General features: G+C 42.4%; 1 protein-coding gene and 1 long non-coding RNA gene across 2 annotated transcripts in view; both read right to left on the minus strand.

The window, feature by feature from the left end:
• LOC117751297 overlaps positions 1–14594 on the minus strand; it is an 830737-nt gene that overhangs the window by 171460 nt on the left and 644683 nt on the right. The gene's annotated exons all lie outside the window — the stretch shown is intronic.
• si:dkey-87k14.1 (leucine-rich repeat transmembrane protein FLRT2) lies at positions 12492–14516 on the minus strand. The gene has a single exon (XM_034563055.1). The coding sequence runs from the start codon at positions 14514–14516 to the stop codon at positions 12492–12494; it is 2025 nt and encodes a 674-aa protein (XP_034418946.1).

Here is a 14594-nt window from a genome sequence, read left to right on the forward strand (position 1 = left end):
AAATAGATACATCTTTATTGAATTTTTTTTTTTTAAATTAAATAACTTTAACTGTATTTCAAATTGTGGGATTTACTCTAACTTCCTACATTAGGACAGTCTTTATGCTCTCATTCAGCCACTCACCCTGTGTCTCTGGCTCTCTGGCTCTTACTCTCAGCTGACGATTGGCGATTTCACCACGGCCTCCCTAAGCCAATCATATATGTCGCGTCACACTTTAAAGACCTGTTCTCGTATCTGCTGTCAGCTGTCGTTTCATTACGACCTGATGAGACACATCACATCCGGTGCTCAAGGTTCCTTCCACTGAACTCACATGCCATCATCTAGATCTTCAGCCTTCATCTGTCTTCACCACCCCCACCAGTGTCCACTCTCCACAATTACAAATGTATTGTGCACTATTTAAGTCAATGTATGACTATATACACAATACACCAGACTTAGGAGAAATAAAACACATTGATGGAAACAGCCCCTTAGTCACTCATGTATATCACAATGTATCCGCCAAGTTTCTGTCCATTGACCTTGTTGAATTTGTCTCATCAATTTCAAAGTGATCAGCTACACTTACTTTATTTCTTTTTTCTTGTTTTTGTTTCGTATTTTTCCTAGCATGTCCACTATTTTCAATGACAGTGCATACAAACTGTTGGATTAAAACACACGTATTGAGATATCAGGATCTATAATAAAAAGAAAAAAAGAACTTAACTTAACTTAACTTCCCATTTTCCAGCTCATAATGACCGCCAATCTGATGTAAATACAGATATGAAGAGAGAACTAAGTGGTGGATTGGCCCCTCCTTGAATCCCATGGCTCTCTTGTGCAATTTTAAACCCTAGGTGGATACTGCCGACTTGGCTCACTGCTTTTGTTAGTTTTTTTTTCTTAATATTCTGTGTGTCATCATGGAAAAACTGCAGTTTTGCAGATGATGATGAAAGAGAGCTGAGGTTGTTGATGTGGTGCCAACACTGTGAGTAATGTAGCCTACCAGTCCAATATGTTGGTGATAATAGGACACACTGTGTGAGCCAGAAAGGCTGCATCCTATAACTAACCTTTTGTCCACACCAGGACTCACATCACTGCTAGCACACACACACACACACACACACACACACACACACACAATAGGCTGAGGCTGCAGGCTGATTACAGGAGTCAACTGGACTCTACAGAGCTGTGTCAAGGTCGAATGAAGTCGAGACAAAGTGAGCCAGACCACCAACTCTTAGCAGCTGTTAATAAAACATGAATTGCTCTCCGCAGTGCTCCTCCTCTCTGTGGAGATACTGGACTGACCTTTTACAGGTCGACTCCATCTGAGTTCTTTCCCCGGTTATTCAAATGGAAGCCACTCAGCCGTGAGCCAATAGCATTGACATAGGATACCAACATAAGCTAAACGATGAAGTAATTAATACTGTGAATGATAATACTTGCTGAATCAAGATTAGCTGCTAAGTTTGGAAATAACTGAAACTGTATTTTGGATTTTTTTAAGTAATAATATTTAGCTGCAACCCCAGCAGTGTGAAACGCACCTATGAGTAAAAAATATGCCATTGGCATGCATGTTTGATAAGGATGAGGATACACGCATGTGTTATAATATTTGTAGAATTAGATTCCAGTGGTGGCTGCGGAGGATTGTTTCAGACAAACATTTTGAATAACTCCAGGGCATTGTAAAGTCCAAAAGTCAAAATGTATAAAATAATTATAGACGTTATCTTTTTCAAAATTCACATCATGTAACTAAATATTCTGCTTCAAATCCATATGTGTTACTGCTTATCCTTCCAAACACATTACTGATTGGTTCTCCTTAATGGGGCGCTCTAGCAGCAATCTAACAACACCATCAATAACATTTACAAAAGGCAATAAGTTGTATGTTTCCTTTCGATATATTGTACGCTTACTGTCCTGCAGACTTTCTGTATTGCCTCACGTTTATTTTATATGTGTAGATTTATGTATGGTGTGATTGATCATAATATGTGAACGTAAGACAGTTTACCACTTTTGTGAATTTATTTCTTATTTTCTCCCAAGTCGGTTTCATACCTCTGAGAATGCATCTTAACAAATGAGGCTAAAATGGTCAAAACAGCCACATACGCCCCAAGGGGATGCATATAAGGTCAATCTCTCCTCTATTTTATTCTATAAGAAAACGTCCAAGCAACACATCAATTTAATGGAATACAATTCATTTCAATTCAGTTAATTTTGTACAGCCCAATATCACAAATTACAAATTATCCTCAGAGGGCTTTACAATCTGTACACATACGACATCCCTGACCTTTGACCTCACATCGAATCAGGAAAAACTGCCAAAAAATAACATTTCACAGGGAAGAAAGGGAAGAAACCTTCAGGAGAGCAACAGAGGAGGATCCCTCTCCTCGGATGGACAGAAGCAATAGATGTCATGTGTATAGAATGAACAGCATTACAGAGTTAAATAAACACATTACATGAATATGACAATACACAAATGTTTTTGAAATTCAGATCTACTCATGGCTTTGATGGGACAGTGATATTATAATTAAAAAACCTTTATAAGTCTGGTATTCTATTGCCAGCTGTGGGTCCCTCATATGACAACTGCAACTGTGTTGCTTTTAGCTGGGATTAGGTGTTCTCCAACATTAAAGTTTCGTCTTTGTATGTAAAATATGCCGCTCTGCTGACATTAGACATCCTTGTCTTTGATTGGTCGTCTCTTTTATGTGAACGCGCAGCCAGACTGAAAAGCCAACCCCCGTCATAGGACGGCCTTGTGAACTAGCTTTGTCGTGCAGGCCTCAGGCATACTTGATGGCACGTCTGGTTTTATTTGATTCTGAGAATGTGTAAATATAATAATGTATTCATAGAACCTTGTATTTATGCATATGGCTCACTCTCACTGTGCTGTAGTGACGCTGATTAAATTAAAGGGCTAACATGCTGCTGTGCAAATGAAAGATTATCCACAATAGCACTGAAGTACACACATTTACTCTAACTTGACTGAGCCACGATGTGAGGCTGTAACCACCAAATGACCCTCCACTATGCAATCCATACATTATATCAAGCATAAATTATCCCTTTTATTTCTCAGTTCTAGCAGTTAATCAATGAAAGAAGCTACAGGGACAAGCTGGGACAACATGTTACCACTGATTTCCCTGTGCACGCATTTTAACCACACTACCAAAGCTGTGGAGAGAGGCAGTCTATCTCAGGTGAAGTGTCATTAAGGTTGGACGCCATTTTTCATAATCCAGTGGAGCTCCGGAGATCAATACGTGTGTGTGTGTGTGGAGTAGATTTGTGTGTGTGTGTGTGTGTGAAGAGGGAGTGGAAGCTGTTAGTGGCTCTCTAATGCAATTTAATGCAAGCTGACCACAGTAATGACCAGGATAAATGGAAGCCAAACGTTCCTGAGAATCAGAGGGCTATTTGATCAATCCAGCATGAATTAAAGATGAAAAGATATTTGATTCATTCTGCCACTGCTGTTGGTTTAAAACCACTTACAACCCCATACAGGCTGAATCCCTTCCTTTGGGAAAGTACATCAGTTTGGTTAAGGTGTGTTTTTTTCTCATCGCAGGTCTGTTGCTTTACAATAAACTGTGAAACCATCAAATGATTACCTGGAGTAAAGCAGACCTTGGTGCATTATTTCTTTGTAAATATGCTATTAGGAAAGTGTTTTCTTCCTTTCTGTTTTTCAGTGTGACTAACAGGTTTATGCAATTCGCTGCCTTGAAACAAAAACAAGGACGGGATCCCTATGGATTGTGTTTGACCAATAACCTTAACTCAAGATCCTCTTACTAATTTCATCAGGAGATGCGTCATGTCATGTGTCGTCTTCTCTCTTTCCTCATGTTTTCTTATTTCGTCAGTTATCAGTATTTCCTGTTGTTGTTGGTGTTACTCACCTCTCCTCTCGTTTCAGATCACTTCCTGCCTTTGTGTGTTTTCCCACCACAGTGATTGTCGGCCCCGCCCCTCATTGATCCCTCCTGTGTCTCATCACCTCCAACTCTGAGCTACTTAAACCCTGTGGTCTGCTGTCTGTAGGTAAAGACTGTTTTTACCTAAACCTTCTCCTGTGGTCTGGGTCGTGCTATTGAGTCCTGTTTTTCATGTGTTGTAACAATATGGAGTTAGCTTTGTTGTCATGATGATGAATCTGGATGTACATTTGTTGTATTGTTGGACTGGGAGACTGCTTTCAAGGTATTTATGTACATCACTAAGACATCCCTAATGCATGTAATCTAGTGGAAAGGTGTTCTTTAATATTTCCAGCTAGGTTTTGGAATTTCAAAGTCTCAAACGGGCTTAAAGACCATGGTTTCTGTCTGATATTAAGATTGTGCTTCAATTGAAATATGTATATGCGCATGTTGACCAAATTAAATAAAACTTCCTCCAATGCACAACAAAAAATGTTGCTTTCAAAAACTGGTTTTGGATGGTTTTGCCCTTGTCGAAAAAACATAATTGATACACTCGAGGGGATATGGAAACGCCTCGGCATGTGGAAGTTCTGACATATGAACATGTAACTCACACGACTGGTCATCTGTTCTTCTGCTGTGGCTGCCTTCATAGCTATATTGATCAGAATCAGAACCATTTATTGCCAAGTTTGACATGCAAGGAATTTGTCTTGGCGGGTGGTGCATAACATTGGACAATAAGACACTTAAACACAGTGCAAGAAATATGAATACTGTGAGTGTATGTGAAAGTGTCAAGTGTAGTATGAAGGGATGTGCAGGGGAGTGACCGGTAGGAGATTTGTCCTGGGGATAACTGTCATGGTCCCCTATTTGGTGTGTCTGTCTGTCTGTCTGTCTGTCTGTCTGTCTGTCTGTCTGTCTGTCTGTCTGTCTGTCTGTCTGTCTGTCTGTCTGTCTGTCTGTCTGTCTGTCTGTCTGTCTGTGGCCTTCCTTTCCCCCTCCTGCGGCCAATCAATCAATCAGCCCCACAGCACATCTACCTCAGTTCTCCGTCAACTCCTCGCCAGATCGTCAGTTCACATTCCCGGAACGACTACTAGAGCCGCTTGGATTGTCAGTATATTCTCGTCTGTAAACTTGTGCTTTCCCAGCCACAGCCTCTCTGCTCCCCGGAACTCTTCTGGAGAACTGCCTAGACACCCCAACGGCCACCAGCCCGCAGAGGACGCCATCACGGATCACACACCTCTTCCATCTCTGGCCTTGTAATAAATATAATTGTATTACCCTAAGAGGGTCAGTAGGGAACCCGGGCTCTGTTCATGATGGTCAGTAGAGGACCAGGGCTCTGTTCATGATGGTCAGTAGGGGACCAGGGCTCTGTTCATGATGGTCAGTAAGGGACCAGGGCTCTGTTCATGATGGTCAGTAGGGGACCAGGGCTCTGTTCAAGAGGGTCAGTAGGGGACCAGGGCTCTGTTCATGAGGGTCAGTAGGGGACCAGGGCTCTGTTCATGATGGTCAGTAGGGGACCAGGGCTCTGTTCATGATGGTCAGTAGAGGACCAGGGCTCTTTTCATGATGGTCAGTAGGGGACCAGGGTTCTGTTCACGAGTATCAGTAGGGGACCCGGGCTCTGTTCAAGAGAGTCAGTAGGGGACCCGGGCTCTGTTCAAGAGGGTCAGTAGGGGACCAGGGCTCTGTTCAAGAGGGTCAGTAGGGGACCCGGGCTCTGAGGTGTAGAAGTGCACCATCATGGTCTTTGGCAGGTTGGATTTCTTCAGCTGCCTCAGGAAGAACATCCTCTGCTGGGCCTTCTTGGTGATGGAGCTGATGTTCAGCTCCATCACAGACTGGTCAGACTCCCACCTGTAGGCAGACTCATCCCCACCAGATGTATCGTCTTCGTCTCTGGACAGCATGAAACCTGACCAATACTGACATGGACACAATTAAAACTTGTCCAATCCAATCAAACTACGAAGCACGGGATCTCTGTCTGTCTCTCAGGGCGTTTCCAGCAGCGTTATTGAAGCCCGGGCCACACTGCCTGTGTGAGCAGCACATGAAGGCGGCCTCGCTGCACTGCTGCGTCTCTCAAGAGTGTGGCGTCCCACAGACACTGCTGCTGCCAGTCTTTCTACAGGGAGTTGCCTTTCAGGGGCATTTCTTTAGCTAAAAGAGCTCTATTTTGATGCTTTTCATACATTCTTGGCACCTAATGTCCATGTCTTCATCTTTGATCATTGTGCTCCCTCAAAAAGGTTTTCTTTTCGATTAATTATGAATTGTAATGAATCCACCTTTTAGCAGCTGCAACATTCCAGTGATGGAGACATTAACACATCAATGATTGTCATGCTTGCTGCTCTGTGAGGTTGTACTAAGGTGGTGCTCTGAGCTAAATGCTAATGTCAGCACAACATCCTCCTAATGACAATTCCAACATGTTGAACTTTAGAAGGTATAATGCTTACCGAAGCGATTTGCATGGTGTTTGGTCACAAACCAAAGTATTGGAGCTACAGAAATGTTGGGCTGATAAAGGCGCTGGACGAAAAGTCAGTGGATCACCAAAGTGATTAACTTATGTTAATGTCTCCAATAGTTCTAGAGGTATTGACCAAGCGATGACTGCTGTCATGTGACTGTTGATCAGAAGTGGTACGAGGCTACACTTATTCGGAGCCAATTTAGTAGTTACCAATAAATAGAACACATGTATTATAGTAATTGTCAAAGTACAGTTGTACACAATAAACCATGTATTTTATGCTGCATTCACATCAAATTAGATTAGATTCAACTTTATTGTCATTGGACATGTACTAGTACAGGGCAACGAAATGCAGAGAGTATAACGACCAAATGGGATGGATGGCAGAAAATGGCCATCTTTATGACTTGCTAGTGTCATTGGTTGTTGGGTTAAAAAACATGAACAAAATGCTGAAATAGCTCTTTATTTAATTAATTTGGGTTTAATAACCATGTATAACCATGGATTCATGAAATATCCATTTTTTCATTTTCAAGCACTTGATTGTGTATATAAGAAATTACCTCAGTTAATGCGTTGGTTTGGAGACTGACGTTTTGAAGCCTTGAGTTCTCGGCTTTGGTCTTCGCCATCTTGGTTTTTGTCCGTCTTCATCTTGTTTTTTTGCATCCAGGTGTGACGAGAGGGTGGAGCTAAGGACTACCGAGCGCTGAATAATTTTTAGGCACACAAAATGTCCCAAATAACTTTCCAGAACTGAAAACCCGCTGTGGAAGTGTTAAAGCTCTATGACAAAACACAGACAAGTCCCAGTCCATAGTAGCCACTTGTCAATCACAGTAACCCACCCTAAAGCATCCCCGGCTTTATGGTCTGTTTGACTCTAAATGGGCCATAATTTACTAAATGAACATCACGCTGTATTGAAGAAGACTTGAAACTAGAGATTGAGACCATAAACTCATGTTTACAATGTTTACTGATGGAATGAAGTGGGAAGTATGGTCATGAATGCAAATCTAACATGAATCCTGCATAACCGTTTCGTGCCAACAGGAAATGATGACAAATCAAGTATGTATTGTTCTAACTTCGTCTTTACAGTACAAAACGCCTTATCTCCATTTTGTTTCCCCAAATAGTTTCACATTTTCGTTTTCGATTATCCCTTCAAAGTCACTTGCTCTCAGCACTTGATCTTGTGTGGTCACGTAACGAGCCATGGGGAGGATTTCAAATCTGCAAACTCCAAAAATACTAGTTGACACATCCATTTTCCTTTATGAGCAAACCAAACAATGGCAATGAGGAGACGCTCTTTTTAAGCAAATTATTGAAATCTGTGATCATCAAATATGTAAACAATCCACATCAAGTTTGAGTTGCAACTGATGCTAGTTATTGCAACCACACAATGCAAGTTTGAAAGTATGGGTACCTTGAGTGTATATAGTTTTTCATAGAATGGGAACATAAATGAACATGTTGATGAGAAGTGGAGAAGTTACCACGGGCTTTTTAAACCACTATTGAGACACACTCTTTGTCCTGCAGAGACAAACACATCTGGTTTATTAGCCTTACTGACTGCTGATGGCTCACATGACCTTCAGTTGATCTATGGGATGCATTTTTTTTTGAACGACGCTAACAGGATGCAATTACTCGTTCAGTGATTATTTCTTTTGTTTAACAAAACATAATGCATTGAAAAATAATACGAATAATTAATAAAATAAAATATTATTGCATAAAATGTGGCTCAGTGTGTGTGTGTGTGTGTGTGTGTGTGTGTAGATTATGTTCTTAGCTAAATACTAATCCCAAACAAGAAAATGTTGGCGAACGTCAGTAGAACTTAATAAGTGGGTCTCAAGAAGAAAGCTCTTCTTAAGGACGACTTGAGGTCCGTTGTGCTCATTGCTGACATGTCAGAAAATGAAAAATAACAGTTCATCCAGATGAACTAAAGTTACTAAATATCAAAGTGGAAGTGGAAGGTCTGTTTTGCCGAACCTGACCAACCTGGGATTATCTGCACAATGTCTGATGATGTACTCTTGACCTGTTTTTTGACCTGCCAGACTTTTTTTCATCAAAGTTATCATTACTGATAGGTAGGATAGATCTATCCTCACTGGCAATCTACAAAAATATGGTCTGGCAGAGAAGCTGCAGAATGGAGCAGCCATCTCTGCTTTCTTTTGTCCCTGCCTCTCTGCATATCTACGAAGACATATTAGAAATATCTAATGTCTGCTTCGCTGACAAAAAATATGGATCTGTGGCTTTAGAAAGATTAGATACTGTTCAACACACTTCATACAGAATAAAGAAGTCCGAGTAATTAGATCTGGATGTCCCCGAGGCACTTCAACCAAGGAAGTACAGTATCCTGTCTCACAACTGATGCATCTTTCATACTGTTCCTGTACTTTTAAAGATACATTTTCAACTCTAATTAGCGAGTATGAGAAGAACGAGGGTTATCGTTTTTACATCAGAAAATGAGGAATCAAGGACTTTCGCGCCTTCTGAAGTTACTTCACAGCTCATGATCTTCACATACAATCCACAACGATGCAAATCAAACCAAACTTTATACAAATTAATCTGGGCATTTGACGTGAAAATTTCTGGCAACCTCACACAAATTGCGAGAAAAAAAACTCACTGGATTGTGTGTGCTTTTAATACACTATGTAAGGAATTGTATGATGGGAAAGTTTTGAAAAAATGCCTAAATATGATGCTACCGAAACCTTTTAGCCACAGTTCAGGCTCTGTACAAGCCTACATTGTGGCGCATGTTAGACTCGACCGTGCTGTATTTAACATACAGGTAATCAGTGATGATACTTTACTATAAGCACTTCACTGTTCTGGTCCTCTTTGACCTAGATCTGGTCCTATTCACCCATATCTGGTCTGATTCTACCCAGAACTGATCATCTGGACCAATTCTACCTAAAGCAGGTATTAGTCTTCACATATATGGATCTATTCCACCCTTTACTTGTCTGGTTCTACCCAGACTGAATGTTATTTAACCCATGTTTGCTCTGATTCTACCGGATCTGGTCCTATTCTACTGAGATCTGGTTTGATAATACTGAGATCTGGTCCTATTCTACTAAGATCTGGTCCTATTCTAGTGAGATCTGCTCTCATATTCTACTGAGATCTGGTCTCATATTCTACTGAGATCTGGTCCTATTCTACTGAGATCTGGTCTCATATTCTACTGAGATCTGGTCCTCTTCTACTGAGATCTGGTCCTATTGTACTGAGATCTGGTCCTCTTCTACTGATATCTGGTCCTATTGTACTGAGATCTGGTCCTCTTCTACTGAGATCTGGTCCTATTGTACTGAGATCTGGTCCTCTTCTACTGAGATCTGGTCCTATTGTACTGAGATCTGGTCCTATTGTACTGAGATCTGGTCCTATTCTACTGAGATCTGGTCCTATTGTACTGAGATCTGGTCCTTATAACTTCTGTCTGTGTTTCCATTAAAAATGCACACACCTCAATAGTCACACTAGTTTTAAGATGAACTATTCTCCACCAAAGAGACCATGTGTCAATTATCCAGAGGTACAGGGACCTCGTTTCTGGAAAGAGGTGTTGCATTGGAGTAATGGAGCACTATTACATGTAACTCTATTCAACTCCTTTGTATTGGCTGTGGTATAAATATACCAGCCCTAAACACCTGGACAAATAAACACCACTTTGAGAATCCAAAGCTCTTATTTGAAGTGTTACTCATAATTATTGGTCACGCTATATTTGCACTATCCACTTTTAGAAGAGATTTGAGAAGGATGTCTGGGAAAACAGCTTGAGCCTCCTAAAGCTCGACAAATAAACCGAATAAATGGTTACAAGCTCTTGCCTCTGAGTCTGACGAGAGGTAAACACATTCCCCCCTGGAGCAGTTATTGTAGCTAAGACCACAATGTGCTGATAAGTGGACCATGAATAAAGATAATTTTGTCCCAAAAAATAACTTCAAGATACTTCAAAACGGAGACCTCTTAAAACATAGTTTATACCTTTTCATTTTATACATGTGCGCTAAAGTTATTGTCTTGTGGGAACAAGTTTATAATTGGGTGCGCATAAGATTTTAATAGAATAGTTGGCATGAGTGACAAAATAGATAATGTATAATATAATAACACTCGTCCCTCGTGCCGTAAAGTATACATGTCTGTTCTACTCCTATTCTATTGCTAATAGATGGTACAGGCCATCGTCACAGGTTCTGCTTTAGTTTCCATGCTACTCCACTCTTCCCTCTTCTCACGACTCAATAGTTGATGCTGGATCCCCGTTCCAGGTCCTCTCGGTGGGAATCAAAGCCACAGCTGCTTTGCAACACAACAAACTGAATAAATAATGCAGAACTTGCATTTAGGAAAGGAAGCGTGTGTCCAAAACATAACCAAGGCAGAGCCTACAGGGTTACAGGTTTGGCCTATGGGGACCTCCAGGTCTCAGGTCATTAGGTTGCTGTCGTGTAAAAGGCTTATTTGATAGCTTTAGAGAGCACAAATGTGATGGTTCGAAGAAACTTTCAACCCTGTCCTGCTCATTAAATACTAATTTCAGCCTATTGTTTGACATCTTTGGTTCTCTCGTGCATGCCCACAGGCGCTCCTGCTTCATCAGCGAGGTGCTCCTGTATGTTTTGTTGTTGAGTAGAAGTTAAGTGCAACCTCTTTGTGACTTCTGAGCTAGCACTAGTCATGCTCAGAGGACCCTTCCCTCTCCGAGCAGACCTCTGCTCCTCCCGCTGAGCTCTCCCACGTAAGTGTACTTGTAACAGTTTGAGTCAGTGATTATTCTGGGACAGATCACGAGGGATGAGTTCACTTTTGGAGATATGTTTTTAATTAAATGTGTAACGAAGTAAATAAATAATCAAGAGCAAGAGATTTCCTCAACAACAATTCAATTGAATGTATATACAGTACACTTTTTGTGCAAAAACATGGATCCAAAAGACATTGTAAGCTGATAAATTCAAGGCACACACATATACATATACATATATATATATATATATATATATATATATATATATATATATATATACACACATATATATATATATACATATATATATATATATATATATATATATATATATACTGTTTTACCATAACATTATTTTTGCTGAAGAAAGGTAAACAAACAGTAGATGGCAGATGTGCTTTTTTGTCGCGGCTCACTGTGACACCCACCATCAAACACAGCCAGCACTAATAACGTGACCCCTTAACTGTGATAATGTATTAATCTTGAAAAGCGGGAGAAATCGCTGCGGCCTGCCACTTTTTGTGAATGTTTAATGAGTGTGACCTTTACATTTCCTTTTGAAGCAGAGAAAAATACTATTTGCATAAAAATATGTCCTCTTCCTGGAGCAGGAATCCAATAATTTGCATCTCTATCGACTGCAGTGGCAATTAAACAAATAAGCCAAATAACTGTGATGACTTGATCATCACAGGAAAAGTGAGGTGGGCTGTATGGTTTTGAGAAAACTACGCCCTCTAGTGGTGTGTGTGGCTGATTTGTGGCCGTCTCTTTTCTCCCTCTCATGCAGAGGAGGATCAGCTGGTTTCAGTACTGGTATGATGTATTGAAGCTATAGTGTGGATTCTGTATCTGTCTTGGTCACAGTATACATTGACTTCAAAATCCTTTACGATTAAATGAAAATCAGAACAAAACCCAGTCTTAATACTTACTTAATAAATGAATCCTGATTGTACATGTCTGTTTGCACAGAACCCAAACAGCACAACTCCAGAAACCAATAACTTATAAATCCAACGTTGTCATATAAAAGATACCGTTCAGTTAGGTGTATAAATTACATTTCTTGAAGACACAGGGGTTTCAAATAATATTAACATTGTACAGTGTTCAGTAGAGTGTGGGTAGTTGCCAGTAAAAAGGCTCCTGATGCTCTCCCAAACCATCATGTGCCACAAAGGTCTGCTTCCTGAACATTATTCTTGCAGTAAACTGTGCTGTTGTTCTCCAGGGGGCAGTCTCGGAAGCCGATGCCCCCATTAGGGGTGTAAATAGGCTGAATGCGGAAATCTCCCTTGAGGAGCTGTTCGTTGTTAAGTGAGACTATCTGGAAGCTGGTCTCAGTCATTTCCAGGATAGAAGTGTCTTTCTTGGTCCCTGCCTCACAATAGTCATCTTTTCTCCGACCCCGGTTGTATTTCCACTTGGTGGAGGACTTGGAGCGACTCTTCTTGTGCATGTGCCAGCAGAAGACGCTGAGGAGTGCCACCAGGACCAGGATCACAGCCCCGCCAATCAGTCCAGCCAGCAAGAAAGGCGAGCTGAGTTCCTGTTGCGTGGCCTGTTCAGGGCCCGACGGCCTTTTGTTGTTGTTGTTGTTGTTGCCGGGGCTAAAAGAGGCCGCCGTGGTCATGGCCTCGGTGCACACGGTATCATCTTTGGGCCGGTAATTATTGAACGCATCCAAGGGAATCACACAGATCCGATAGGTGGACTTTGGCTCAAGGTTAGCCAGGCGGATCCCCCGGTGATCCCCACCCACTATCCTCTCCCTGACTGTGTCCCCTGTCAGACTGGGGCCCATCCTGGCCCAGGTCACCTTGTAGGCAGTGACTGGAAAGGCAGCCACCCAGCTGACGTGGATAGCTGAGCCATTCAGTATGGCAAACATGACTTGCAAAGTCTCCCTCCTGGGGTCCAAAGGTTGCTTAGTCCTCAACCCTCCCTCTCTGGTTGAATAGACAGGGTAGTGGATGGTTGACGTGGGGAAGGGTTGCCTGGAGGAGGGGGAAACATATTGAGTGACCAGGGGGGAGTCTGAGGGCAGGGGTGGGATCAGAGCAGTGTCAGCTGGTGAAGAGGACAGGGGTGCAGTCGCTGTGCTCTGTGGGCACTGGACCAGCTCAGCACTCAGCTCCCTGATCACCATGCCCCGGAACTTTTCAGGTTTATGACACATGAAGCCACGCACATTGAGCGAGGCCGGCAGAGATTTGAGCCATGACACCACCCATTTGATGCTGCAATCGCACAGCCAAAGGTTGTTCCGAACAGTGAGCTGTCTGAGAGCACGGAGGCCATCAAAGACCCCCTCTGTCAACGACTGCAGCTGGTTGTTAGAAATATCCAGCCTCTCCAGCTTGTGCAACCCTGCGAATGCACTGGCAGGGATCCTGTTTATCTGATTTTCCTGAAAGTTTAATTTGACAAGCACCTCCCCTGGGAGGAACGGTGGAGGGTATGTTAGTGAGTTACGGGCCAGGGACAGCTCCCTGAGGGTGACCAGATCCTGAAAGGTCCCTGGTGCAATCCCTTCATCTGTCAACAGGTTCCCATCCAATAGGAGCCGCTGCAGGCGGGTGACATTCCTAAATGCTTCCTCCGCAATCACAGCGATCCGGTTCTCGTCCAATCGCAACTCTTTCAGATCATCTGGAAGACCAATAGGTACGCTGCTCATGTGGTTTTTGGTGAGGAAGAGCATCTTAAGGCTTAGTGCCTCCCGGAAAGCCCCTTCCTCCACCCCTACAGTAGAAATGGAGTTATCATCTAAGTGCAGCTCCTCCAGCCAAAGAAGCTGAGCCAGAGCGGCTCTGGAGATGGTCTGAATGTTGTTCTCCTGCAGATGGAGAACCCTCACATTTTTGGGCAAGTTGATAGGGAACTCATCCAGCTGGTTGCCATAGAGAAACACAGTTTCCACAGAGGCCACATGGTGGAGCTCCAGGGGAAAACCAGCGTTATTGATTTGGTTGTTGTGTAGATAAAGGGTCTTGTAACCCTCACCGATTCCCAGAGGCACTGAGGTCAGGCTCCGCTCGTTGCAGTAAACAAAGGTGCGGTCACAGCGGCACTCCTCTGGACAGTTGGAGGCCCGGGAGAACTGGAGGTGAAGGCCCAACAATATAGGTATCCACGGCCTTATAAAGGAGGCCCAGTCCTTATTCCATAAACGCCACTGTATCTCCATTTCAAACGGATCAGGAAAAATACAGACACCAAATCAGAGAAGAAATGCGACAAATTAGGATTCAAATCCAACAGAACA

The sequence above is a fragment of the Cyclopterus lumpus genome, chromosome 22 (genome assembly GCF_009769545.1).
Source record: "Cyclopterus lumpus isolate fCycLum1 chromosome 22, fCycLum1.pri, whole genome shotgun sequence".
Classification (NCBI taxonomy): Eukaryota; Metazoa; Chordata; class Actinopteri; order Perciformes; family Cyclopteridae; genus Cyclopterus; species Cyclopterus lumpus.

Excerpts from the sequence above, each read along its gene's own strand:
- si:dkey-87k14.1 (XM_034563055.1), bottom strand. The coding sequence starts at position 14,516 with ATGGAGATACAGTGGCGTTTATGGAATAAGGACTGGGCCTCCTTTATA.